Consider the following 27,699-nt stretch of genomic DNA (forward strand, 5'->3'; position numbering starts at 1 on the left):
AGGTACAGGGTACCAAACTGTAAGCTCAACAGCCAGGTATACATTTTCTTTTGATCCCCTGTCAATCAAACTACTTAACAGTAAGAGATGATGTAGAGTATCTGTGCAATATCTAACATTCCAGTTATGCAATATTTTTTGTAGGGCATCGGTGCAATATTTAACTTTTAATTTGATCATCAAACCTATTTATTGGGGGGAGGGGCAACATTGTCTTTGTACAGGGCATTTGTGCAATATTAGGTAATATTCTTGGTCTGTATGTTTTTGATGTATAGGGATATCGGTATTAAATGTTAATTGTAGTTTGATTGTACATGCATGCACTGTATGTACAGTATATGTGGGCTATGACGCCACCTACTGTATGTTCTCTCGAATGGCCAAGACAAATTTCTCCTAGGGAGACAATAAAGACTAATCTAATCTAATCTTATGTGACATCATCAGTGATTTATGACATCACCAATGTTGTCACAATTGCTCCACGTGCTAATGAGCTCATATGTTACAAGTGTTACTTATTGCGTGGCTCGCTAAGCTTTAATTGGCGGCTCGCAGCACACTTCATTCAATGTGGAATATTGCATCATCTTGCCGTCCTAGCAACTTTATTTCTCAAAAGTGATCTGGCGACTTTCTCACCGTTGAATCACAAAGCATTTTGCAATAAATTGGCTGATGGCTGTTTTCTCTACTTTTCTCCAGAGGTCTGAGCACACAATGCAGCCCCTCCGGCCTGCGAACGGGGACTGTAGAGTTTGCCATTGCTACTGTTGTGGCATATTTGAGCCACATCCAGATGACATTCAAAGCACTGGCGTAGCCAGACTTGGCACTTTGGGAGTGCCACAGAAAGACAGGAGGTGAACCATTTAGTGGCGGCCAACAGGCCGCCAGAATTCTTTTTGGGGGCCAAGCCAGATTTAGAGGAATATTAAGATAGGACCATATGACCATAACCATCAATAGTCTCACCTGCTACTTTTTCCAAATACTGTTCTAGTCGGGAAAGAACGCACGTTTGGTTGGCATGCAGGTTTGTCTACTGCAGAGAGATCTGTAGCGTTAGTGTCCTCTGGCTCTGCTGCTGCACAAACCACCGGTGTGTTTTTGGCTGCATCCCCCGCTGTTAACATCATTGTTTCGGCTGCATCATCTTCATCATCGTCTGTCTCTCCACTGTCCACCACCAATACAGGTGCGGGAACGGGTGCGCTCCTGCGCTCCTCCACCAGCGCAGGACGCCTCGCCCCTCCTACGCTACGGGGGCTCAAAAGTCGCTCATCCCGTCGACTCTTCTCGTCCCTGGCACCTCAATGGTGGAACGAGCTTCCACCTTCGGTCACGACGGCCGAATCACTGCCGATCTTTCGGAAAAGGCTAAAGGCTCACCTTTTCAGGCTGCATCTGGGCCCTTCTTGAACTACCGTAAATTCCGGACTATAAGCCGCACCTTTTTTCCCGTTTTTTGGCCTTTTTTGGCCCCTGCGGCTTATATAACGGTGCGGCTTATCTATGGATTTTTTCAAAAAAAAAAAAAAAAAAAAAAAATCTCTCTTTTTTAGCACTCTTTCTAACTATAAATCCTATATAACTATAATAAGTTTTAATTTCCTCTCTTGCCCTCTTTTCACCACACTGTATGACACTGTATGACACTGTGTGCACTGTAAAAAACAACACAGGTGGTGTTGTGTTATGTTGTTTTGTTGAAATGTTAATAAATGGGAGCTTCCTCTACAATCCCCTCTGTGCATGAACCCTTACATATGGTAATTAAACATTAAAACACACAAAAAAAAAAAAAAAAACCCATTAAAACACCCGCGGCTTATAGTCCGGTGCGGCTTATATAAGAAAAAAATAGTCAACTTTGAAGGTGCGGCTTATACACCGGTGCGCCTTATAGTCCGGAATTTACGGTAACTTATTTCTCTCTCTAAAAAAAGAAAAGAAAACTAACCTAAAATCTAAACTAACCTAAACTTGTACCACTATTCAGAAGTTGTAGTTGTCATAGACTGTGTTGCATAGTTGATTGCTCTATTGCTGACAAAAATGTGTTATTGTAAGTCGCTTTGGATAAAAGCGTCTGCCAAATGACATAATGTAATGTAATGTAATGTAAACTAAATAAGTCAGAGCCTTCAGATAGGAGGCAAGTCAATGAATTTCATAACAATAGCTGAGGCTACACAACCATTAGTGCAGCTCATCAACAGATTCAAGACCTGAAGAATGTATTCAGGACTTTGTGGCTGTATTGTTTTTATTTGTTTTGACAGTATTGAAAATTATATACTATTATTACAAACTATTATAAATATACTGGTATATCGCATTGTTTGTTTATTTATTTATTTATTCATCACATTATTAGACACTCTGATGATTAAAAATAGTGTAAACAGTAAAATACAGAATTCAGGTGTTTTGCGGTAAAAGTGGCTCTCCTATTGACTTTGTCCTGCCAGTGCGGCTCTCATGGAAAAAAATAGTGAGGATCACTGACACATTGTGACATCATCAGTGCTGACATCCAGCTACCGTTTGGGATATCCCTGCATGGGAAGCCACAGTTATGGAGTTGCTGCCCAGCTATGCTGGCCGGCGTGGCCGCAGCAAAAACAAAATTCACGTGACCCCATTGGAATTCCATACGACCCCACTTGGGGTCACAACCCCAAGGTTGGGAACCACTGGGCTAGGGGTATTTGGGTGGTTGGAGCATAGCGTTAGGCTTATTGGTAGGACCATTTTCCAGGTTGAAAATGATTAGCCGTGTTGTTGAGGTACCCCCAAACTGCCTAAAGTGCCATGAGGCTGAATGACCACACCACGCTACGTGGCCTTCAAGGTATTTGTGCTTGTATGAGTTCTTGACAGACGTAGTTTGCTACTTGACTCATTGGCCGCGGCATACAACCGCGAGGTGGCTATTTCTAGTATGTTGTGTTTTTTTCCCTCTCATTTATTTGGGAAGGTCCTCGGGATTTTTTTAACACTCAGAAGTGGGCCTTAAAAATTACAAAGGGTTGAGGACCCCTGTTCTAGATGTCTTGGCCCTTAGTGGCCATGCCATAAAAAAACAGATCATCAGAATTAGATAATGCAGTATTTCATCCTTTATACACTGTGAAGATAATGGTGCAGGTAAGCCACTCCTCTGCTCCTCTCTGTCAGGACTCCTCTGATGATGGCCTGCACACGCAGAAACCTGGGCGTGGTGGAGGAGCTACTGCTGCACGGTGCAGACCCCGCACTGAAGAACAAGGACGGCTGGAACTCGTTCCACATCGCCTGCAGGGAGGGGGATCCTACACTCATCACGCACCTGCTCCAAACTGCCCCGGACATCTGGAGGACCCAGAGCAAGATCCTCAGGACACCCCTACACACTGCAGGTGATGCCGGTCCACAGTCTAAATGAAGACCATCAGGTCAAGTCAGAACAAATCACAAGTCCAGTATCAATATCTTAGGACCTTTCAATGCAATATGGTTTTAATAGCATAAAAAACGTGGGGAGAGCATCATGATTTTATTTTCTATAATTAGTTTCAACTTCAATAAATTCAATCATTCCATACAAATTCAGAAAACAGAACTTCGATGTCATCTGGTGGGACAAATCTCGTAACTTTCAAAGATCTCAAGTCAAGACTTTAGAAACCGTTTCAAGTTGTCCAAGTACAAGTCAAAGTGAAGTAACAAGTCACCAGTCAACTCAAGTTGCAAGCAGTTAAAATAGTGACTCGAGTCTCCACCTCTGGGATTCACTAAACGTCCCTCAGGATAGAACTTAAACATACATATTTAGCAGGCCTCGCCCGCCCTGCAGCTCACCGAACTGGCCCTGCAGCTCGCTTATGCAGCTCGCCTGCTGCGTGGCCTCACCTGCCCTATTGGGGCAATGTATCTCTCTCCCTCTCTCTGTGTCTCTCCTCCCTCTCCCTCTCTACCTCTCTCCCCTCAGTCTCTTGTGTGTGTGTGTGTGTGTGTGTGTGTCACTGATGACATCATCAGTGATGTCACAATGTCTATGTGTGACATCACTGATAACATCACTAATGAGTTGACATCACATACGCGGACAGAGAAAGAGACAGACAGTGCTGGCTGCTGGCATTATAGTGTAGATATTCTCTACCAACCTCATCTTCAAACTGCTCTCTGTTCCTCCTCCAGCTCTGCAGGGCTGTGAAGACGTTGTCAGGATCTTACTAGAGAGGTTGGTCCATGTCTGACTGTTTTTTCTGTATGTATGTATTTACAGTATGTATTTATGTATGTATGTATGTATGTATGTATATATGCATGCATGCATGCATGTATGTGCCATATATCTATGTGCCATGTATGTACAGTATGTATGTATGTATGTATGTATGTATGTATGTATGTATGTACAGTATGTATTGCATGTATGTACTGTATGTATGTATGTATGTATGTATGTACAGTATGTATTGCATGTATGTATGTATGTATTACGTAGGTACATACAGTACTGTATTGCAAGGATGTGCACAAGCACGGCCTATTGTTGACTGAGCAGCAGGGGCGTTTCTAGGTCCTGAAGACATTGGGGGCTTTAGCCAGGTACCCCGACGGGGAGGGGGGGTAAGGCGGGAGGGGGCTCCCCTCCCCCCCACTCAACATTTTTTGGTTTTTCCAATCCGTAAATACCCATGTTGTGAGTAATTTGAGATGAATACAGAAGAACAAGATTAGTGGGTCTCAAAGTGAGGTCCAGGGACCACCAGAGGTCCTTGATAGGGTTCTGGCGGGAGTCCACTTAGCAAATTTACATATTTTATTTTATTAAATATTATATCTCAATGGTACGAACCCCCCCAGTAACTCCTGTGAAGGTATTTTATTAAGGTACACGCTTCCTGTAAACCTAAATTCTGATGGTGCCGTTTTTGTATCATATGGTACTTTTATTTTGAAACTTAGAGCGGACGTAGTGATGTTATATCTACGCTACTTGACGTAAGGTGTGCTCACCGGCCGGTCGCAAAACACATGTCGCTCTTCAACCTACGGTTCTATCTAATCAAAAGCGCCTAGCTGGAATTGGGAACAAGGTATTGTTTGTTGTAATGGTTTAATGAAGCAGTGATGTGTGGTTGTGTTTAATGTAACTGTGAAGTGAAGGCATTGTTATTGTGACAGTCATGCTAACGTTAGCTTCTATAGACATTGGAGTGGATGGCTGTGGCTTCATGCTGATGCTAGCGTTGTAGGTTGTAGGTTGTATGGTTATTCTGTGTGAAGATATTTTCTGAGATAAATGGGCCTTGAGCATCAAGGCCCATTTATCTTAGAAAATATCTTCACAACTAAACAACTAAATAACATAAGATAATTTCATAGTTGTAGCTACTGTGATGCTGTGCATGTTGGCGCATGTCATTTGTTTGAATAATTTCATAGTGAGATGATGAGCTCGTGTGGAGAGGTGGTGAGGAGTGAAGCAGAAACATTATGTAATGACACACTATGACAATAGTAACTGATAATTTGTTCCTGCATAGCCTACTGATATTTTCTGTTTTTTTTTTTTAGAAAACTGTTTAGAACTCTGACTTAATGATTTTGCTTTATTTATTTTATTTTGTTGTTTATTTGATTGTCTGTTCCAATTTTGTAAATGTTTAGTCTGATTTTTTTGTATAATGTACTGATTATTAATGCCAGACTTTGTTTATTGAAAAAAAACAAAAACAACAACATCCGGGGCTCTAGACCCGGAAGCCCAGGGCTGACGACGCCCATGCTGAGCAGCAGCCTATTTGCCATCTTTGGTTGGGCTGCCCCTCTGAGGAAAAACACATCCATTGGTACCAGCCATGTTATGCTAGCTTGTGGGGAAGGGGGCTAACGCTCCAAAGTTAGGCTAAATTGTGGCGAGGGGAAAACTCGCATCATGGCCATGTTCAAAGGGGTCCCTTGTTCTCTCACCTCAAGATATCTGAATGAGAATGGGTTATATGGGTACCCACGAGTCTCCCCTTTACAGACATGTACATTTATGCTAATCCAATGCAGTTACAAAGTTTCTTAGTTACCCAATATTATCAATTGGCCTGCGCCATTTATTTTTATTGTTTATGTTTATTACAGTACTACAACAGGTCCCATGGTCAAAATACATGAAACCGGGAATAGAGTACCACAGGAATGAGTCCGCACTTCCGGTTTGTAGGTGGAAAAGTGAATGGTATTTTTGTATGGGGATTTCCGTTAAATGCATGAAATAAGGTCTGTGGTTAACAAAAGCTTATGAAACAGCGAAGTTTGTGTTCAACAAGATAATCTTCACAAATGAGGACCACTTTTATAACTTTTGAAGCGTTTTCTGAAAATCACATAAAAAAATGCATTTACGCTTAAAAAGTAATTAAAGTGGATTATCTTGCTGAACACAAACTTCGCTCTTTCATAAACTCAGCGGTGTTTGACTGAGCTTCACCTGCCTCCCTCCAAACTCCAGATGCGGCTTCGCTCCGGACGGACAAGACAGCTGCGGAGTCACTGCCTTCATGGATGCAGTCAGGAACGGACACATCACTGTGGCCAGACTACTCTTAGAGAAGCACCAGGTATGTACATCTCTAGGACTGCACAATAAATCATATTTTCATCATCGCGATATGAACATTTGTGTCACACGGCACACCCCCCTCGTGGTCAAAGGCTTGGCTACATTTCACATAGCCAAAGCTAAGCCTGCAGCGAAATGCCATATAATAAGTGATTTCTTGTAACACAACATCAATGATAAAACATCAGCGTTGGCCATCAGATAAAACCACAATGCAGTACCTTCGACTGTCTTCGTCAAGTGGGAACACCGTCAAATATGCCTGCTGTTGCGGTTCAGTCATCCTCCCCCGAAGGTAGGCTATGCATGGTGCATGCACCAAAACTTCGTAGCATAAGTCCCGTTCGTTGACAATAATAATCCAATTGCTAATACCGGTAATCAAATGTGATCTCAGTGCTGTAACGCTAAGTTGCTTGTTGTGTCATTGTGCGTCCTGCTCTCGATCTGAGACATGACGGTGTCCATATATTAGGACATCCTCAGCATCAACATACTGTACATGTATGCATGATGGGTTCAATGTCTATTGATTAAAAAAGAGCATTGGCGAAGGTAAATAACGTTAGATGTGTTCAAATAAATGTTATCATGCAAACTAGTTTTTGGCGAAAAATACAGTTTGCAATGTCAAGTCAAGTCAAGTTTATTTATATAGCCCTAATTCACAAGCATGTCTCAGAGGGCTTCACAGAAAGTATGTCTAGCTGATTCTAGCTGACACAGCAGTAACAAGAGTATACAGAATAAAGATAACATTTGAACAATTGATAATATAGAAAATATAGAAATGAAGAGAGAGCAGAGGAGAGAGCAGGAGAAGGGGGAAGAGCAGAGGGAATGTGAGAGAGTGATGGGGTGGGGAGGGAATGGGAGATGTTGGAGGGTATAGGAGGTGGGGAAGGAGCAAGAGGAGAGAGCAGGAGAGGTGGGGGGTGTGGGGGAGAAGAGAGCAGGGGGAGGGAGGAGGTGGGGAGAGAATGAGAAATATAGACGCACATCTTGCAAACGGACATATGTCAATTTCTTAGCAACCAAACTATGCCTAATTTAATTGGCTGCAAGCCTTTAGTAGTGAGTCCTTTTGCCAAATAAGCACATGTTCACATATAGAGCTTATGGGTGCCTTGCTTTAGGGAAGAGTGGGTGCCATGCTTTGAATAGTGGCGAAATACTAAGAGCATGGGTGCCATGCTTTAAATAGTGGCGAAATATTGGAGGGGATAGAGTGGGTGCCATGCTTTGGAGTAGAATGTGTACTATGCTTTAGAGTAGTGGGGGAAGGGGGGGAGAGGAAGAAACACCGGGAAGAGGAGAAAGCAGGAGAGTGGAGGAGGGAGGGAGAGCGGGGGGATGTGAGGGAGGAGAGGGGGGAGGTGGGGAGAAAATAGGAAATGTGGAGGAGGAGAGAACAGAGGAGGAGAGATGAGGGATGATAAGTGCATGATAAGTGCCCAGCAAGCAAAATTACGTCATGATGATCTTGTGATAACGTTTTTCAGTGACATCCAGGATGTGGCCAAATCACAGCCAATTTGGGGATGATTTAGACGTCTACGCGGGAACGTCGAGCTGACGTCGAAATATGACGTTACCATGAATGGGCATATTCAGTTATTCTGCTATGTACACAGTGTATATTCAGCAGCTTTATACATACAATTATGTCCAGATTAACAATTTATGCTACATTTAAACCAAATTAAATACTGCCCCAAGTGGGCTTTGAACCCAGGATCCCCAGCTTGCAAGACCACTACCACTACTTTACTACTACTTTACTCTACCACTACTCTATCTGTTCGCTGAAGTAATCAGTCTAATTGAACTAATATAGCCTACCGTTTCAAAACATAGACACCCTTGTACTTTTTACAGTGGTATCACATCCGTGGAGTCGGGACAGTTTAAAAGACGAAAGGTAATTTCATTCAAACCTTAATCTCAAACAATCATTTTTACAAGTGTCTCCACCAGCCTATTACGTTGTTTACCCAGTGCTCCTGCACACACAGGCTATATGAGACGCAAATCTAGCCTATACCGTAGGATCATGGCATAAACGTGTTTTTTAGGCCGGCGACGGCCTCTTTATTAGGGTTTGTCCGCTCATTCTGTCACGGATTCTGTCATGGATTATGTCATGGATTTACAAGCCGATTTGGCTTTGGCCAATCCTGGTGTGTTCCGCCCCCAAATCGAGTGGGATTCAGCATGTTGTGACGCTACGCGAGTGACAGCCGCAGGCAGCCCTTAACTACGTTAACTAACATTATCCTGGAATGCGATTTTAATGAGCCAGTTGCATTTCTTTGCATTCTTTGACATTACCGTTATTTTGTATGTTACATACAATTGCCCAAGTTATGGGCTAGAAATTCTGCCAAGTTACATGCATTAAATAGGCAGCCATTTTCTCCATTTCAAGGAGATAAGCCAGCTGCCTTAGGGGAGAGTGCAGCGGCAGCCTGCCGGCCTGGAATCTCCGAGGGGCCGGGGTCTGAATTCGGCCTAATTAAATGCGGTGGACTCGTCTGCCATTCACCTGCTCGTCAATGCTTATTTTGCAGTGCCCATTCGCCTTTCACTGAAAAGTGTCTGAATTTGACAATTTATGGTGTTTTCTTTGGACTACGTGGGTGGCACTTGTTGGTGTTTGCTGGACAATTGCCTTATAAGGGAGAGGGATTCGGTGCTCAGCTGATGGGATGATGCTTACCCACTCTTGCTCTCAACCTATTTGGAGTTACTACTGAAGTTTGTGTGTTTGATGTTCACTGATAAATTAACTGCTAAGTCACCTAGGAAGCTTCTGTGATGACGTGGGTTTGATTTCCACACAAATCTGAAGAAAACTGCACTGCTGGATCATTTTTTGTCATCACAATTTATTGGTGGAAGTAGGCCATTTTTAGAGCAATTGAGTTTCAGTCTTTTCCATTTTCACATTCCCCCCCCCCCATTGGCCATTAATTAGTTGTTAAGACAGACACACAAATGTGGGGTAACAAAATATGCCTGCCTGGTAAACAAATGTGCATGGCTGGTACAATTCAAACCGACCAGCCACGTTGGCTGACAACAGGCCCATCAACGCTTTCCCATGCCGGCCATATGCTAGGTTCCAACCTAGCCTTGTTATTTAAAACGTGGGCGTCAAGTCTTTGCGGATCAGACATCACAGTGAGTGACCATTATAACAATGTGTGTAAGCAGAACCCCGAAACACATTAACCCCACCCAAAATGCTACATTCCAACTTCCAACTCATAAATGTAGTTTACGCCACCCAGTGTTTTTTGTGTGTGTGCTCAAAACAATCTGGCAACAAGATATGCAAGTGAGACAATGCAGGATTCCCCGCAATTCATCTCCCACATATAAACAGTTTGTTAATTATTTATTTTATGATTTTATACACCAGACTGAGAAATACGTGATTTATTTGACATTGATTGCAACCATTTAGTAAAAATCCCCCAAAAATCCAATTCAATTGGAATCAATTTCTCATTTGAATTTGAATTGATAACGTTTACTTTGTTTGTGTGTGTGTGTGTGTGTGTGTGTGTGTGTGTGTGTGTGTGTGTGCGCGTGCGCGCATGCGTGCTTGCGTGTGTATCATAGGCCTCTCCGACAGCAGCTGACATACTGGGGACTCAGGCGGTGCACCAGGCTGCAGTCACTGGCCAGCAGGAGGCGCTGCGTTTCTTGGTGCGGGAGCTCGGTGTAGACGTGAACCAGATGGCCACCGACATCCAGCTCACTGCACTGCACTACGCTGCCAAGGTCAGAACAATGATCTGTGTCCACCTTGCTTCTCCCAAAGCCATCCAAAAGGGCTTGCTTTTAGTTTGTTGAAATAAGCCAAATTAGTACATCATCATTAGACTTCAAAACATCACATCCTAAATTGCAGCTATAATCAATGACAGAAACTGGTCAACGTAAACAGTACTGTAGTAACATTTTTCATTTAATCCAAGTGAACTAGTCTTTGTTTGCTCACACATCTGCTTCTTAGGATACATTTTTTCCAACTATCTGCATCACCTCATGACTTTGTGGGTCATTTGTCAACTGGCAATGGCACACATCTCACCAGTGAAAGTACAAGAGTAAAAGCTAGCTGTTTCTACGCTTGAGCTCATGGGTTTTAGGCTACATCCTCACTAGTAGTAGTATTATTGGTATTATCATTATTATTACTATTATTATTAGGGGTCCAAGCACGAAGCACGTGGATCCCTATTGTATCTGTTCCGATTTTTATTTTTATTTTTTTATTCTTCTCCGGTAAAACTGTATGTACAGCAGAAACTGTAATGCTCAGCGTAGCCAGACTGGGCACATAGATTGGAAATGTGCCTCACTACTCAGAAACAAAAAATGACCCATACCGGCCAGATGGTGGCACTATAACAGACCATTTCGCGTTATGGTCCATATCTTCTGAACCGTGAGGGCTATACTAAAAATGTCACTTCTCAGGGATTCCTTGGATCAAGACGCATCTATCCATATAGGCCACGCCCATTTGCGTGTGCCTAGATTTTCCGCCATTTTGAATTCGATCAAAAACCTACATTTGCGAACTCCTCCTAGACCGTTTGGCCAAATCACATGAAAACTTTTCGGGGTCATCTATGGAGTAATCCGACCTAAAGTTATTAAAGGATTTTGGATACTTGAATCCGTTTTGAAATGATAAATGTCTAAACCTTTGTGTACTTGCTTTTGTTCCTTTCCTGCCCTAAAAGTGTGTGGATCTCAGAAACAATACGCCCCCCATCACCCAAACTTTCCACACAGGTTTAAGACATCACCCACTACTCAGATGAAAAAAATTACACCAATCCACCAGATGGTGGCGCTATAACAGCCAATTTCACATTTTTTGGTCCATAACTTCTGAACCACGAGCCACCGGATGCTTGGACCCCGCATCGCCGCTTGCGGCTATATTTATTATTATTATTATTATTTAGAGACTAATTGTTGTAATTATTGTACAATAATAATTCCTCTAAATCTGGCTTCAAATGGCAAAAAAACAAAACAGCAGCCAAAATTTTATCTTTTATCTTTATCTTTATTGTTTATTTGAGCAGGGACAGTACACAATAAATATATTGCACCAGAAATAGCTAAGAGCTCATTTGCATCTGTAGTCCCTTTTGCATCTGTAGTCCCTGTATTTTCCCCCTGTATTTTCAAGCCCTTCCCCGCAGCCCTGCCTGGTGCCCCCCCCCCCCCAGTATGTGGTGCAGACATACAGAGACCACTTAACCACCCATGCTAACACTGTCATTGTCCCAGCCGCCCCCTTCCCTCCCAAGTATAAAAGTCAAAATCCGTCCATGCTAACACTGTCATTGTTTGTGTTTTTCAGGAAGGCCACACTGCCACTCTAAAAACACTGCTGGAGCTGGGAGCAGATCTTTATGTTAGGGACAAAAAAGGAAGAACTGGTAAGCAACGCATCAGGCTCCACATTACCTGCTACCGCGGCATGGCAGCCTTCTGGGTGGGCCTAATGGGCCCGGGCCCACCCACTTGTGCAACTGGCCCATCCAAATGACTGGGACTGGGAGAGCTTATATTTTGTTAACTTTTTTTTATCATTAAAATTAACATTTGAATGCACAATAAAGACTAGCTCTTGTTTTGTGTCTGTCTGCCAGCACTTCACATGGCTTGCATCGGGCAGCATGCCAACACAGCCAGGACTCTTCTGCAGCTGGGACTAGAAGACGCAGAGGACACATCCGGCTCCACGGCCCAGCAGTTCGCCAAGAAACCAGACGTCTTGCGAGTGTTTCAGTCTGGCTTACCAGAAACTTGATAGTCATTCAGGGATAATAGAGAATATCAGTATAGATATCTGATTCTGTATTATAGCCCAGGAGTTCCCAAACCTTTCCATGCCAAGCCCCCCCAAATAGCATTAGCCTTTGGCCATGGCCCCCCTATTGCAAGATGTCTTTAAAAACCCAGTGACAATACTATTGAAAATGTAAAAAATCTAAAATCTGTTCTAATTTCTTCATACTTCATATTCAATATTTCTGTTTTCCATTATAAACATTGTTCCAGACTATTACCCACACCAGCAGGAAATGACAGTGAATGTGATGATGTTTTGCCTGGCAGGCAATTAGACAGATGGGCATGGCAAGTATTATTTTTATGTGGAAGGAAAGGATTCAATTATACTTGTTAATACTACACTAAATATAATTATAAAATATATAGAAAATATATTCTTTATTTATTATACTGACTAACTGAATAACTGAATCTGTCCTTCCCCATAAAGATGTTTTTGTATTTCCATTCATTTGCTTAGGCCCCCCTAGTGCCCCCTGCCGGCCCCCACTTTGAAAACCACTGTAAATAGCCTATATCTTCTTAGCTTCTTCTTGGCTAAGTGGGTGGTGTCTGTGGGCTAGGTCAGAGCAGAGAGAGAGTGGCGTCAGCGGAGGTCCAAAATGCATGACTCACATTAGCCAATGAATAGCCAAGAAGGGGTCTCGCGCTACTTTTGAATGCTAAAATAAAGCCGATAATGTACAATTTGATTCTAAGAAAAAAACTTTCATAGTACATCATAAACTGTCCATTTTGCTGCAACTCGACAGTGCTGCCGAATAAGAAACTGGTCCATTGGAGTGAATGGAGATGTCGTGACTCTTCTATATACGGTATACAGCTCTGGGCTAGGTGTCTGTCACGATTTGTGACGGAAGTGATGTCATCAGTGATGTCACTTGATCAATTGTGGTAATCAGTGATGTCACTCGAGCAACTGTGATGTAATATGAGCCGATGGCGCACAGTTGTATGATGGTGCCTAGGTGGGTGGGTGACTGGGTGGTGTCTGTCAGTCAGTCATGCTTTTGGAAGGAGTGGGCGATTTCCATAACTGCAGCCATGGCGCTTTATCTCCAGAGTCTCCACCCTAGGAATCTCGCGCATGATTCCTAGTTTAATTTAAAAAAGGTTCCTAAAACATTATGATTGCAGTATGTGTATGTATGACACACACACACACACACACACACTCACTCACTCACTCACTAAACACTGTGTGTGTTTTTTTGTTTTTTTTTTACCGGACTGCACAATAAGGTTGGTTGCAGGTAAACATTTCACATTTCAATTAAAATTGTTTCAACTGGACCAAATGATATGGTGGAATTATAAATCTTTACTTGCCTACAGTATGAGTAGTAGTGGTATTTTGCAGTGTGTTCTTTACTTACTGATACAGAGGCCAAGGAGGCTAATGTGATGTGTTGACCATGGTTAATTCCATGTGGACAACTTAAACGTAAAATTTTGAACGTGTATTTAAAACACAGTTCATACAGTATATGAACCTCGGTCCTCACTCCTGAGTGAATCAGACCAGACAGGTTGACACTTCTCCAGTCTGTCTGACAGATGATAAGCTCCGCCCATCTGAGGCGCTTGACGTTGAACCGCAGCCCTTTCATTTCCAGCTTTGCAGATCTCCATTTTCTTCGGAGCCGATATTCAGGAGTACAACAGCAAAGACTTGGAAAAATGAATGAAGAATACGACGTTATCGTTCTGGGCACCGGACTGACGGTGAGGGCGAATCTAACGGAGCAATCCCGCAGTGTTTGGAAGTGATTTGCTGCCTGTTCGCGACGTAACGCTAGCACTTGACAGTTTGGCACTGCGCTAACTGGGCCTAATCGGTATTAGCTTAGTAGCTAGCCAAGAGTAAGTGGCTAACGCTAACTGAGCAAAGTAGCTACAGACTAACGTTAGCTTACACATGTCAAAACTCAGTCACTGTGGTTTATACAAATAATGTTCTGCCAGCCCCATGGCAGCTAACGTTACAGATGCTAATTCTATTTGTGTGGAAGTTGGGCGCTAGCAAGGGGAGTTGTGTCCAGCTAAGCGACGCTTAGCTAGTTACATGGATGATTAATTAGCTAAATAGCTCGCTGGCGGTAGTGTAACGACGTGTCACCGTTTGACCGATTATTCATTAGCTAATCTTGTGCATAATTTGCATAGTTGATATACTACGACCTAGTGAAATTGAGTGTGTATATCTAATCCTTGGTTCACGTTGTTAGGAGACGTGGCCACGTAACTGATGAAGGTAAATCTCTACTAGTATGTAGCAACGGTAACCCAACTTTCCGCCTAGCGCCTGTCCGTGCCGCTGATTCAACAGGCTAGAGCTGGGCTGGCCGTGTACGAGATAACTAGCGCTAACTAACGGCAATCTGCTGATGACGCCGCCCGTCGCAAAAAGAAGCCTGTGCCCTTGTCAAGTGACTTGAACGAGAACGCAAACGGAGGAAGTTTACGTGCATGATATCGCTCGTAACATTAGCTGACTGCTGCATAACGTTAGCAAAAAGCTACGTTCACAATATTGGCTGGATAAAATGTGCAATTATGAGCTGTATGTGCTTGTTTGTTTTCCCGGAAATTAACGTGGCCAACCTTTTAACTGTATGCCGCTGAAGTCTCAAGCATGCAAGAATGAACACCCATGGCCTCCTGACTCGCTGTACATTTCCCATGTTGCATGGTTGAGGCATGACCTGGGAAAACTCGTGATGAATTTAGGGCTTTCCTGGAGGATGGTGTATATTTCCTGTCAAATTAAATTAACTGCAGTTTCTGGTTTGTCGACTTTTAAGAACTTTACTACAGTACAGTTTCCATGCTCATTTGACTAATTGTCAGTGCTGAGCCCATACGTCTTAATGCAATTTGTGTCCGACCGGTATCTATGGAGTGTTTTGCTTTAGCTGCTCCAACAGGATATGGCGGTCAGAAGCCTGGTCAGAGGCTGCAGGCAGCCCAACAGAAAGGGGTTGGTTTAAAGGTTTGGTGGGAAGGGTGTTGACTTAGCTCACAGTTGGGTGTGGTTCTGCCACACTGAGGAACTGGAAGTACAGTGCAAGCAAGAACCAGAAGGAAGAGTCGTGATTCCTGTCGTAGACTGAGGCTGAACTATCACAATATAGTTTGTTTTAGGGCTGTGCTGGGTATCAGCAAAAAATATGATACCAGTACCAATACCAGCAGTACCCTTAAATTGATGCAGATATCAATAGAGTACTTCGATACCTTTTGCTCGATCTAGCAAAAAAAATAGTTCCCAGTTTTCCTGAGATAATCCTTATGCATTTTATGCAATATGGCGGTGCTGCTTGGTCCTGTGTGAAAGCAATTTCTGTGGCAAGGCTGCCGGCGTTGCGGGCCTTCTCAAAGGCAATATTGCGCGATCTGTGTGTGAAAGTGGCTAATGTCAATTGTCACTTCTCTGACAACTCACCGTTTCCCCTTTCAAGATTGAGTACTCTACAAATGTCACACTAGCACTTGCACTAGGGCTGCACGATATATCGTTTACACATCGTCATCGCAATGTGCGCATGCGCGATAGTCACATCGCAGGACGTGCGATGTCAAAAGCAAATTAACTTGTCATGTTGCTTGATAAACTCTCACTTTATGGGTAGCCTACTGAGTGAAATGCAGTCTCTCTCAAAGGAGAGAGACGCCCCACTACTGTACTCACTCATTTAGTGCTTAGCTTCAACACAACAAACATGCACAGAGCTCAATTGAATTATTTTTGCTTTTGTTGCGTTGCTGACAGTAGCCGATGTGATTGCGGAGGCGGACTTGTCCACAGCTTGCAGCGCACTAGCATACAGCAGGCTGGCTGCTGTAACTCAACATGTCCGTGGAGTGGAGATATTTACTCTTGAAACACCAAAAAGCAAGACCGCAACTTATAATGACACGAGGGCTAAAGTGATTACTGAGAAGTTGTCCGTGTTATCACTGCGGCTGTCTCTCCCCTTCAGTCTCTGATGTTGCATCACATGATAGCAGTAACGTTACGGTAGAGTTAATCATACATAGCGACTCATTTACACAAAACATGTCAGTGAAAATAAAAAGAGAAGAGACATAGCTGGGCAATTAAATGTATATTTATTACTTTTCACAATGAATTGTTTGTCACCGGTCGGCTGCATGTGAATCCTCGTCTCTCTGTACTGCCAGCCTTGCGCTCAAAAACCGGAACTCCCCAAATGCGGAGTGTACCACTTGGTAGTTTCTGGAGGGGGTTTCCGGGGGGTCAGACCAAGTGTATAAAGTGGCAGGGGTGTTTCATTGTTGATTTATTGAAACGTTAGAAGAACGAAAGAAGTTGAAAGCAGTGATTATAATCAATTAAATCTAATGTTTTTCTGCAAATAGCATCATTGGGAGGTAGATTCTGGCACTCAATATTAGGGGTGGGCAATATAACAATTGTATATCAATATTGTGATATGAGACTATATGGTCTTAGATGTTGGATATGGTAATATGGTGATACAGCATACATGTTGTCTTTCCCTGGTTTTAAAGGCTGCATTACACTAAGGGTGTATTCACACCTGTAGGTCGTTTGCTTTGTTCCGATTCAGGTACTTAATTGATACAATTGTTGCATTTGTGCCTTGGTTCGTTTGTGTTCACACAGCCACAAATGAAACGGTCCAAATAGTATTGTCAAACTTCCTGGATTGGCCAGCAGAGACTCTGATAGGCTAATAACCTCTCGGGATGAACAAAATAATTCCCAGAGATTTTCCTATATGATTATAAAAATGCGTTTTGTTAGACCTACATTTTAGGCTATGTCGGGCGTCCGCCGTGCGAGGAGAGAGAGAGAAAGAAAGAAAGAAAGAAAGAAAGAGGGAGGGATCGGGAGAGAGAGAGAGGGAGAAAGTTCTTTATTTATTTATTAATGTAGGCTATGTAGCCTATGTAAGCCTATGTATTTATTTAGCCTATTTAGGCTATTGGGAATTTGGAGATAGAAGATCAAAGACCCTTGCAAATTCTGCTATTAGGCTACTATCACGGAGATGAGGATTAGCCGAGACATAGGCTATATGAACACCTGTCCTGTCAGGAATAATTTAATAATAACGGACATTTCGAGGAAGACATGCAATCAGTCTGATTGAACCAGACAATCTTATCACAAAGAAGGCTGGCTCTGATTACCACGATTTGTTTTCATTTATTGAATGGAGACCAGAGAGAGCGAGAGAGAGGGAGAGAGAGGGCGGTGTGCTGCGCAGCACACCGCACACAAACAGGCAAAATCCGTAGAGATTCAACACATTAACGTTGCTTCCCATGGTCCGAGGTAAGTTGATTGAGTTCAAACTGCTGATGTGATGATCCAAAAATCCCCCAAAGTTTATCGATGCAAGTCACAAGTCGCCAAAACAGGATCTGAAAGATGTTGGGATGACCCCTTGTTTTTAAACGATAAAAATGTTCGTTCTTCAGGCCATTACGCACAGCGCAGCTGACTACGGCAGCTGGTTTATCCAAAAATGCGCACCGTTTACTGCTGTTGTGGCGGATCGAGGTCGGCTCACGTTCTCACCACAAACGAACCGCACCAGAGTTCGTTTGGAAGCGGACCGAGACCACCCTTTCTTGGCGATCTCGGTCCGCTTGTTTTGTCCCGCATCCGAGTGCGATTGCTGTGTTCACACTCCCCCAAACGAACCGCACCAAGGGGGAAAATGCTCTCCGTTTCGGAACAACTGCTCCAAATGAGATAGGTGTGAATACACCCTAAGTGAAGTGTAGGCTAGTGACATTTTAAAGTAGAATGTCATAACTCACTCACTTTTTCATGTATGTAGCCTAAGTCATGGAAATCCATTGGTCAAAATGTGTATGCACCCTGATAGATGACGCTCTGAGGCCTACCAGATGGAAGATGGAAGTATTATTTTCTTTAAAATAGAGCTATTCTGGTAATCTGGTGAAAATCTGTATTTTTTCATATCGCAATATATATCGCAGGGGTGGGGAATATCGCAATGTCAGTTTTTTCCAATATCGTGCAGCCCTAACTTGCACTACTAGTAGCCTATGACTACTACTAAAACGACTTCTGGAAACAGAGGTAGATTGTTTTGTGGTCCTCAGCAGCTGTGGTCTTGCTCACATCCTTCTCTCCTAGAGCATTTTTGAGGAGTTAAATGGCTAGGGATGGGGTTTCCCATCTGTCCCCTGACACATGGAGGAGTGGCTTATAATAAGATACCTCAACCTTAATTATACAGTCTGGTTCGCATTATGCTGGCCATTCTAAGTGAGTAGTTTTTAAATTGAAGATGTGGAAAGTGATTGGGGCTGTAGTTTATTCAACAAAGAGGTTGAGAATCTAGGAATATACAGAGAGGCTGTGATGACATATGCTCTCAACAGCAATTTGCGCAAAACCCCCAGAGTGGCAGATTGTCGCTCCTCTTTTTAGATGCCCCGTAGATCATCACTGCTTTTCATTCATTCAGTTTCTCTGCTCCTGTGCTTCAGCAGCCTTCATTCAGTTTCTCTGCTCCTGTGCTTCAGCAGCCTTCATTCATTCAGTTTCTCTGCTCCTGTGCTTCAGCAGCCTTCATTCATTCAGTTTCTCTGCTCCTGTGCTTCAGCAGCCTTCATTCAGACAGTTTCTCTGCTCCTGTGCTTCAGCAGCCTTCATTCAGACAGTTTCTCTGCTCCTGTGCGTCAGCAGCCTTCATTCAGTTTCTCTGCTCCTGTACTTCAGCAGCCTTCATTCAGACAGTTTCTCTGCTCCTGTGCGTCAGCAGCCTTCATTCAGTTTCTCTGCTCCTGTGCGTCATCAGCCTTCATTCAGTTTCTCTGCTCCTGTGCTTCAGCAGCCTTCATTCAGACAGTTTCTCTGCTCCTGTGCTTCAGCAGCCTTCATTCAGTTTCTCTGATCCTGTGCGTCATCAGCCTTCATTCAGTTTCTCTGCTCCTGTGCTTCAGCAGCCTTCATTCAGACAGTTTCTCTGCTCCTGTGCTTCAGCAGCCTTCATTCAGACAGTTTCTCTGCTCCTGTGCGTCAGCAGCCTTCATTCAGTTTCTCTGCTCCTGTGCGTCAGCAGCCTTCATTCAGTTTCTCTGCTCCTGTGCTTCAGCAGCCTTCATTCAGACAGTTTATCTGCTCCTGTGCTTCAGCAGCCTTCATTCAGACAGTTTATCTGCTCCTGTGCTCCAGCAGCCTTCATTCAGTTTCTCTGCTCCTGTGCTCCCGCAGCCTTCATTCAGTTTCTCTGCTCCTGTGCTCCAGCAGCCTTCATTCAGACAGTTTCTCTGCTCCTGTGCTTCAGCAGCCTTCATTCAGACAGTTTATCTGCTCCTGTGCATCAGCAGCCTTCATTCAGTTTCTCTGCTCCTGTGCTCCAGCAGCCTTCATTCATTCAGTTTCTCTGCTCCTGCGCTCCAGCAGCCTTCATTCAGACAGTTTCTCTGCTCCTGTGCTTCAGCAGCCTTCATTCAGACAGTTTCTCTGCTCCTGTGCGTCAGCAGCCTTCATTCAGACAGTTTATCTGCTCCTGTGCTCCAGCAGCCTTCAGTTCATTCATTCAGTTTTTCTGCTCCTGTGCTCCAGCAGCCTTCATTCAGGCAGTTTCTCTGCTCCTCTGCTCCAGCAGCCTTCATTCATTCAGTTTCTCTGCTCCTGTGCGTCAGCAGCCTTCATTCAGACAGTTTCTCTGCTCCTGTGCTTCAGCAGCCTTCATTCAGACAGTTTCTCTGCTCCTCTGCTCCAGCAGCCTTCATTCAGACAGTTTCTCTGCTCCTGTGCTTCAGCAGCCTTCATTCAGACAGTTTCTCTGCTCCTGTGCTCCAGCAGCCTTCATTCAGACAGTTTCTCTGCTCCTGTGCTTCAGCAGCCTTCATTCAGTTTCTCTGCTCCTGTGCTCCAGCAGCCTTCATTCAGACAGTTTCTCTGCTCCTGTGCTTCAGCAGCCTTCATTCAGTTTCTCTGCTCCTGTGCTCCAGCAGCCTTCATTCAGTTTCTCTGCTCCTGTGCTCCAGCAGCCTTCATTCAGACAGTTTCTCTGCTCCTGTGCTTCAGCAGCCTTCATTCAGTTTCTCCTGTGCTCCAGCAGCCTTCATTCAGACAGTTTCTCTGCACTTGGCCCAGTGGATTACACCCTTGTGGCAAGGGGAAAAAAAGAAATATTCAAGATTTAATTTTAATAGCCATAGTGAGTAATAGATTACAAATGAGGAATTTGACGTAGTATGCAGCGCATCATTCACATCAATAGCAGAAAATGGAGCAAACAAAAAAACAATCACAAATTATTATAAAGTGCAAAGTAAAAGTCCTTTAAACTAACACATAATGATGTAAAATGTAAGTCCTTTTAAGTCAGGGGTTTTCAAAGTCTGAGACCAACAGAGTGAGCTTGTTTACTTCCTTAGTTTCACTAAATTCTTGGATACCTAATGCCTATACAAAAAAATATCCCAAACTACTGTATCTCTGAACCATCTCTTTAACCAAATTACGCACACTTAGAATATTCTATGTGATTAACTTTTGATAGCTAATGTAATAACTAATGTAGAATAAAAAAAAACACTTCCATTCGATGAGCCTCCCCTGAAACTGTTTGCAGCGCTGCACTACTTTGAGTTCCCAGGAGCACACTCCCCAAGTTTGAAGTCACTCGGATGAATGGTTCTCAAGATAAACCACTTTTTTTGTTGCCAGTAGGTGGTGCTGTGCCGAATTGCGCAAAATTCGACACTGTTCTATGTCAGGTTCCCAGCAGCGCACTCCCCAAGTTTGAAGTCGATCAGATGAATGGCTATGGAGATAAAGCGCTTTTTGTATTGCCAGTAGGCAGACAATTGGACTCGAGTCATAGGGACTCGGACTCGAGTCGACTCGAGTCGCAAATTTGACGACTTCCGACTCGACTCGGACTTGGAAGGTAAATACTTGAAACTCGACTCGGACTTGGAAGAAAATGACTCGAAACTCGACTCGGACTTGTGACAAGATCAGCCGAGTGCACCAGCTGGGCGTACGCCTAGGTTTACACGCTACGTCCGATGTAGAACTCAAAGTTACGACTAACTTAATTTTATGACTAGTGCACCCTGTATGCGCTGCGTCTGTGTATGGCTATGGAGCAGGCGTAAAAGTTACACCCAAATGCGTAGCTACTCACTGACAGCTGTCTCATCTTGATCTGCGCGTGATGCGGCCGGAATCTTCTCCAAAAATATCGATCGATATGTGCTGTAAATATAGACGTTTTGGGCGCAGGACCTCCGCTCGTCGGCGGGTTTTTAAAAGCTGGTGCGTCGGAAGATCTTTCAATTTCTTCCTGACTTCGTCAACTGCCCGCAGTGCGCAGTCTGCCATCGCATTCAGTACTGATTGCACTTGTGATCAAACTGCTTGTGTTGGCGCTGTTAAATTGAGCTGTGAGAACGTTTCTATGCTTTGAATACAAGTTACAACTCTATAAGTTTGAGCTGAGTTGGAGCTGTCTGTCAGCTGTCTTGAGCTCGTCTGAGAGAAGTGTGTTGCTTGGCAACAAGCACGTATTAACCTGAACGCGCACGTCCGCAGCCTAAATAATCTCTGCCTTGTCATTTTTTCTAACCTGTGACTCGACTTGACATAACCTGTGACTCGACTCGAGACTCGACTTGACATAACCTGTGACTTGACTTGACTTGCCGACAAAAGGAAAGACTTGGGACTTGCTTGAGACTCGGGACCAATTGACTTGAGACTCGCTTGGGACTCGGATCAGAGGGACTTGGACAATTGTCTGCCAGTAGGTGACGCTATGCCAAATTGGACAGAATTCAGCTCCCTGCACTTCCTTGAGTCCCCCTAAGCGCACTCCTCGAGTTTGTAGTCGATCGGAAGAACGGTTCTCGAGATAAACCACTTTTTGTGTGGCCAATAGGTGGCGCTGTGCCGAATTGCACGAAAACAGGGCACTTCACTGCACAATAGGGCACACTCCCAAAGTTTGAAGTCTATCCGACCAACGGTTCTCGATGGCATGCAGTAGATGATGCTCATCCATAAGCAGTGGTGGCAATGGCCAGGTTTTACTCTAGGAACCCTACTTACACAGGATGGGGGTTCCCGGAAGTGGCGTGGCCCTAGAGCAGGGATGTCAGAGATACGGCCCGCGGGCCGGATGTTTGGAATATATATATATTAGGGATGCACCGATATGAAAATTTTGGCCGATGCCGATAACCGATATTAACATTGCTGTTATGGCCGATAACCGATATTTACCGATGTCGATATGATCTGTATAAAACCACATTTTTATGATCATCACATTTTGTACATACTGAAAAACACATGTTAACACTGAATTTGAAAAAGTTATGCATTTCTTTATTTGCAAAGCCTTTGGAAAAGCCCATAAATCATAGATTTACTGCATTATTTCATATCAATGTGAAGAATTTGGCTGATAATGATAACCGATATTAACATTGCAACATCTGACCGATACCGATATGACCGATATGTTAAAAAATGACTAACATCGGCCGATACCGATATGATTGCCGATATATCGTGCATCCCTAATATATATATTTTTTTTTTATTATTATTATTATTATTAAATTCGCACCCCATTATCATGAACTACGTGTGGCTAATAAGCAAGCTAAGAGTTCATTCATAAGTTAATTAACCTGCACTACAAGGAAGTATGTCAGTAGGTCATCAGGTGTAAACAAATTGGGCCAAGTCTGGAATTGAATGGCTGGAATTGAATCGCGCATTCAGCTACCTACCAAAAAACAAAAGAATCAACAAGATCAGGCGCGGACTGCATAATCGGGCACGTCGGGCAAATGGCCTGCAAAAAAAAAAAAAAATTGTGCCCGCAGTCAGGCCACTCACTGAACAGCAGGCCAGGCGCCGCCTACTGGTTTACTAGTGGTTTTATTACTTTATTCAGGGTTAAAGTGGGTGCATCTCATTGTAAAATTGGACTTGGCCCAAATTGGGCTTCAAACGGCCCAAATCGGGCTTCAAACGGCCCAAATCTGGCTTTAAACGACCCAAATTGGGCTTCAAACGGCCCAAATCTGGCTTCAAACGGCCCAAATTGAGCTTTAAACGGCCCAAATTTTTCGGACGCCGGCATGCGCGTCGGCCCGTATTGGCCTGGCCTGCTTGGTATCTAATGCCCGGCCTGAATTATGATCCCAGTCCGCCCCTGAACAAGATGCTGTCGAAAAAGAGAAAGGTTGACACGGAATGCAGGCAGTTTCAAGAGAAATGGAAAGAGCAGTATTTCTTTTGTGAAGTGAATGGGTAAATGAGTCGAATTGATTTTAGTAAAAAAAAAATCCGGCCCCCATGAGGTCTCAGTTGAACAAATCCGGCCCTCTACCTAATATGAGTCTGACACCCCTGCCCTAGAGGATATTATTTCTGAATGCGTGACTCATTATAGCCTACCATTATAGCCACATACAAATCTTAGAAATCTCACTTAACTAAGATCACTGAGCTCTACTGATTATTTCCCCTTGGATTTTATTCATGACAGACTTGATGACACATGAAGATTAATGCTGCTTATTAGGGCTGTCACTTTTCATTCGAAATTCGAATGCAACTTCGAATGTGGGGGAGGGGTTCATGTTCGATATGTAAATTGACTGTTCGATTTTTTTTTTTTTTTTTTTTTTTTTTTTTTTTTTATGAACCAAAATTAACCAACTGCTGCTTGCTGGTAATGTTAATCCCATGTCAGAAAAAGTCTCCAGATTTGTCACGTTAGTCTCTTCTGAGAAAGATTGTCTCCAGGGTCTGAAAAGTTCTCTCGAGTTGGATGCAGCCAAGTTTGTGAGGCAGTGTTGTGACTGTGAGCGTCCAAGCTAACACGTCGGGCTGATGCCCGGTGACCTGGACTGATTTTTTTTTATTTTTTTTATTTTTTTTATTAACACGTTCACTGCCGTTGACGAGATATCTCGTCTTAAAAAATCCAACGGTTGACTGCCGTTGACGAGATATCTCGTCTTAAAAAAAAAAAAAAATTTTGACGGTGGGACGTGGATCTAACCCTTTTACAGCTCCTATATAAATATTGGAGCCACCGAACGTGTACAACCCATTCCACCGACCCACTAAGTGGCGACAGTGCTCTCCAGACTATTGAAATCCGAGCCAAAACTGCAGGGAAAAGCTTGAGGAAGCCATTCTCATACTGTAGGCGAAAACGCTTTCGCGCTGGAGCACAACTGGTGGCGCACAACGGTGGGGGGTTCCAAAAATAGACTGGGTGGAACACACTTTGAAACACGCAGCATAAAGCCCAGAATCGCAAAAGATTCATCAAAGCTCTCAACCGAAACCCCAAGAAACGAGCGAGCCCCATCCAGACTCGCCCAGCGGCCGCCAGCAGACAGGAGCAGCAGCAGCAGCAGCAGAAACGAGCTTGTGACACGCCCGCTGCAGCCAAGAAGAACACACACGGAGGGAGGAGTTTGAAGGAGAGGGGGGTTTCCTGCTGTTATGGAGGAAATTACTGTTCAAAACTATTGTTTAGATGTCTGACGTCTTACTGATGCCAAAAATGAATGGTTAAAGTGACTGTTCTATCGAATTTCACAAAAAGCCGTTTATCTCAGCTTAAATTTTCAGACGCTGAAACCATGCTGTATTCAACTGCTAATGCTTACATAACTACTAACTCTACAAACTAACTCTTTTAGACAGAGAAAGCACACATTCTATTAGTTATTTTGAGATATTTTGTGTTCACAAAATCCTAACAGAAAAGAATCCTCGGCTCTTGAAAGATGAGCCAGAATCCTCAAAAAAAAACCTTGGCAGAAGCTAACTACAGTATTGAAAAAACGGCTGGCAGTGAATGTGTTAACCAAAAAACTTCGAATATATTCTAATGAATTTCGGGCAATTAAAGTTCGTTCGAACTTTATTTTGGGGAAAAGTGACAGCCCTACTGCTTATTCAGCTTACAAATACATGTTCTACCATTCTCTGCTCATTTCATGCTGCCCTCTTTGCAAGACATTTTTAGGCCGGTGCTTGCACTGGCCTATAGGAGCATGTGTGTCCCAATCGCTGCATACACAACTCCTGGCACGACTCCTGGCACGACTCCTGGCACCCTTTCATCAAGATGGGCTTTTACTTTGAAATTTGTTTTATTTGACGAATGTCCGGTTTCGGACTTCCTGTCTGCCCTGATCTGATCGTTCAGCTTGACAGAGTCGCTCACGGCCGCAGAGGGTCCATGTTAACGTTACACGCGACGCAACAAATAAACAAACACACATTTCCCAGTGTCTCTGGACATCAACAGTAGCGGGAGACGTCTCCCCTTCCAGCAAATATACATGAATGTTATGCGTAAGGAACATTACCGCGAGGCAGAGAGCTAAGATAAGTAGCTAACAGCTGAGCTAAGTAGGCTATAACTAGCGTGTTAGCCGATCGGAAAAGCATGTAAACAGCGGTGAGATCTCCTTTATTAAAGTATGCAACCATTTCCAATGAACAAATGGCATGTAGCCTTCAACTTTAAAACAAAACAATGTGCTTCTGCTTACTTCTTACATTCAACTCTGTATGGCAGTGAGTGCAGACAGTGCAACACCAGTGGCATGTAGCCCTCAAGTATTTAAAACAAAAACAATAGTGCTTCTGCTACTTACTTAGCCTACATTCAACTTTGTATGGCAGACCTGTTCAAAGAATTCAAGGTGGGTTCATTCTTTCAAACGGTGTAAAATAACACGTTTAACAACATATCAAACTGACCTTATCCTGTCACATTAGCTGGCAATGCATTGTGTAACCAAAAAACGTTTGGCTAACATTAACGTTAACGTGTTTTGTAATGGAATCTTTATGGGACACGGCTAATACCTGGCACAACGTTAGCTACCATAGTGTAGCACGTGTGCAATGCAAATGGAATCATTATGGAACTATGGCTAAGTTCGGCTGTTAGCCGTGTCCCATAATGATTCCATTACAAATATTGCATTGCACACATGACATGTTATTTTACTAAAAATAATACATTTTACCATCATTTCAAGTAGAATGATACCACCCAAGCAAGAATATTTCAAGTGTTTTATTGAAATATTTGGACCATATAATGATAATACAATTATCTCAACCTTAAAAGCTTACATATAGGTGCCAAAAAGCCATAAATTCACATCAAAGAACAAAGAAAAACTACAATTATAATTCAAGTTTAAACAGTAAGTGTGCAGCTGCAGCATTTATTAAAAAAAAAAATCTTTATCCTGCATCCCTAAACAGAAACAGGGAAAAAAGGTGGAAAATCAGATGACGGCTTATATGTGTTCTGTTGATTCTTAAAATGTGTATGGGTATAGTATATGGGTGACGATCACATGCACCGGCCGTATGCCAGGTTTCGACCTGGTTTAATTGGAACCTGAGGAGGGATGCTGCCCCCCTTAATTTACTCGCATCAAAGTAAACACAGAGTCGTTGACAGGGACGACCCTGTGTTTACTTTCTCAGTTAGTGTCAACGACCCTACTTAAAGCTGTTGCTTAGGGCTTGAAGGAGCGCAGAACTGAAGACAAATGTATTAATTATTTAATTTAATAATTAATATCGAACATGTTTCACATCCGAATCGCACGAAAACAGGGCACTGCACTCCGTCAGGTCGAAATTTGAATTTGAGTTAATAAGCCTTTATTCTAACATGGTTTGGTTATGATGAACAATAAAAAACAACAGTTTTTTTTACAACCTGGACCTCATTTCCAGCTTTAAATATGATTTTTAAGTCACCCTGATGAGTCCGGTTTGATTCCCACACAATTAACCCTTGTGTGGTGTTCGGGTCTGTGGGACCCGTTTTCATTTTTTATTAAAAGAAAAATGATACAATTAATTAATTTTTCAAACTGAGACTCACTGACTTTGGCTCATTTTCTGTGAAGAACATATATCAGAATACATATTTAATGACCACACACCATACACCCCCCCCTACACATTTCTATTACATATAAGATGTCCGGGTCCACTGGACCCGGACATCTTATATGTATGAATTAACCATTCTGTATTTTCTTGCGCTGCCTTCATTGCTTTGTGTGGCTCTGCATCTCAAGATGGCGGAAAGATTCTCTGCTCAGAGGGCCTTAGAGATCATTTTTGAAGAGAG

The 27,699-nt window shown here is 43.2% G+C and overlaps 2 protein-coding genes across 2 annotated transcripts in view; both read left to right on the forward strand.

Annotated features, from left to right (window-relative positions):
- Window positions 1-13,690, forward strand: part of ankrd16 (ankyrin repeat domain 16) — a 39,887-nt gene extending 26,197 nt beyond the window's left edge. Inside the window, exons 2-7 of the mRNA XM_083651802.1 lie at window positions 3,187-3,407; window positions 4,192-4,234; window positions 6,506-6,614; window positions 10,244-10,405; window positions 12,009-12,087; window positions 12,301-13,690. Of these exons, the coding sequence (XP_083507928.1) occupies window positions 3,187-3,407; window positions 4,192-4,234; window positions 6,506-6,614; window positions 10,244-10,405; window positions 12,009-12,087; window positions 12,301-12,461 (775 nt within the window). The 3' untranslated portion in view covers window positions 12,462-13,690. The remainder of the gene's footprint in view (window positions 1-3,186; window positions 3,408-4,191; window positions 4,235-6,505; window positions 6,615-10,243; window positions 10,406-12,008; window positions 12,088-12,300) is intronic.
- A 424-nt stretch (window positions 13,691-14,114) lies between these two features.
- gdi2 (GDP dissociation inhibitor 2) overlaps window positions 14,115-27,699 on the forward strand; it is a 68,925-nt gene continuing 55,340 nt past the window's right edge. Inside the window, exon 1 of the mRNA XM_083653599.1 lies at window positions 14,115-14,230. Coding sequence (XP_083509725.1) covers window positions 14,186-14,230 — 45 coding nt within the window. The 5' untranslated portion in view covers window positions 14,115-14,185. The remainder of the gene's footprint in view (window positions 14,231-27,699) is intronic.

This window comes from Poromitra crassiceps, assembly GCF_964638095.1.
Source record: "Poromitra crassiceps genome assembly, chromosome: 2".
NCBI classification, from domain to species: domain Eukaryota; kingdom Metazoa; phylum Chordata; class Actinopteri; order Beryciformes; family Melamphaidae; genus Poromitra; species Poromitra crassiceps.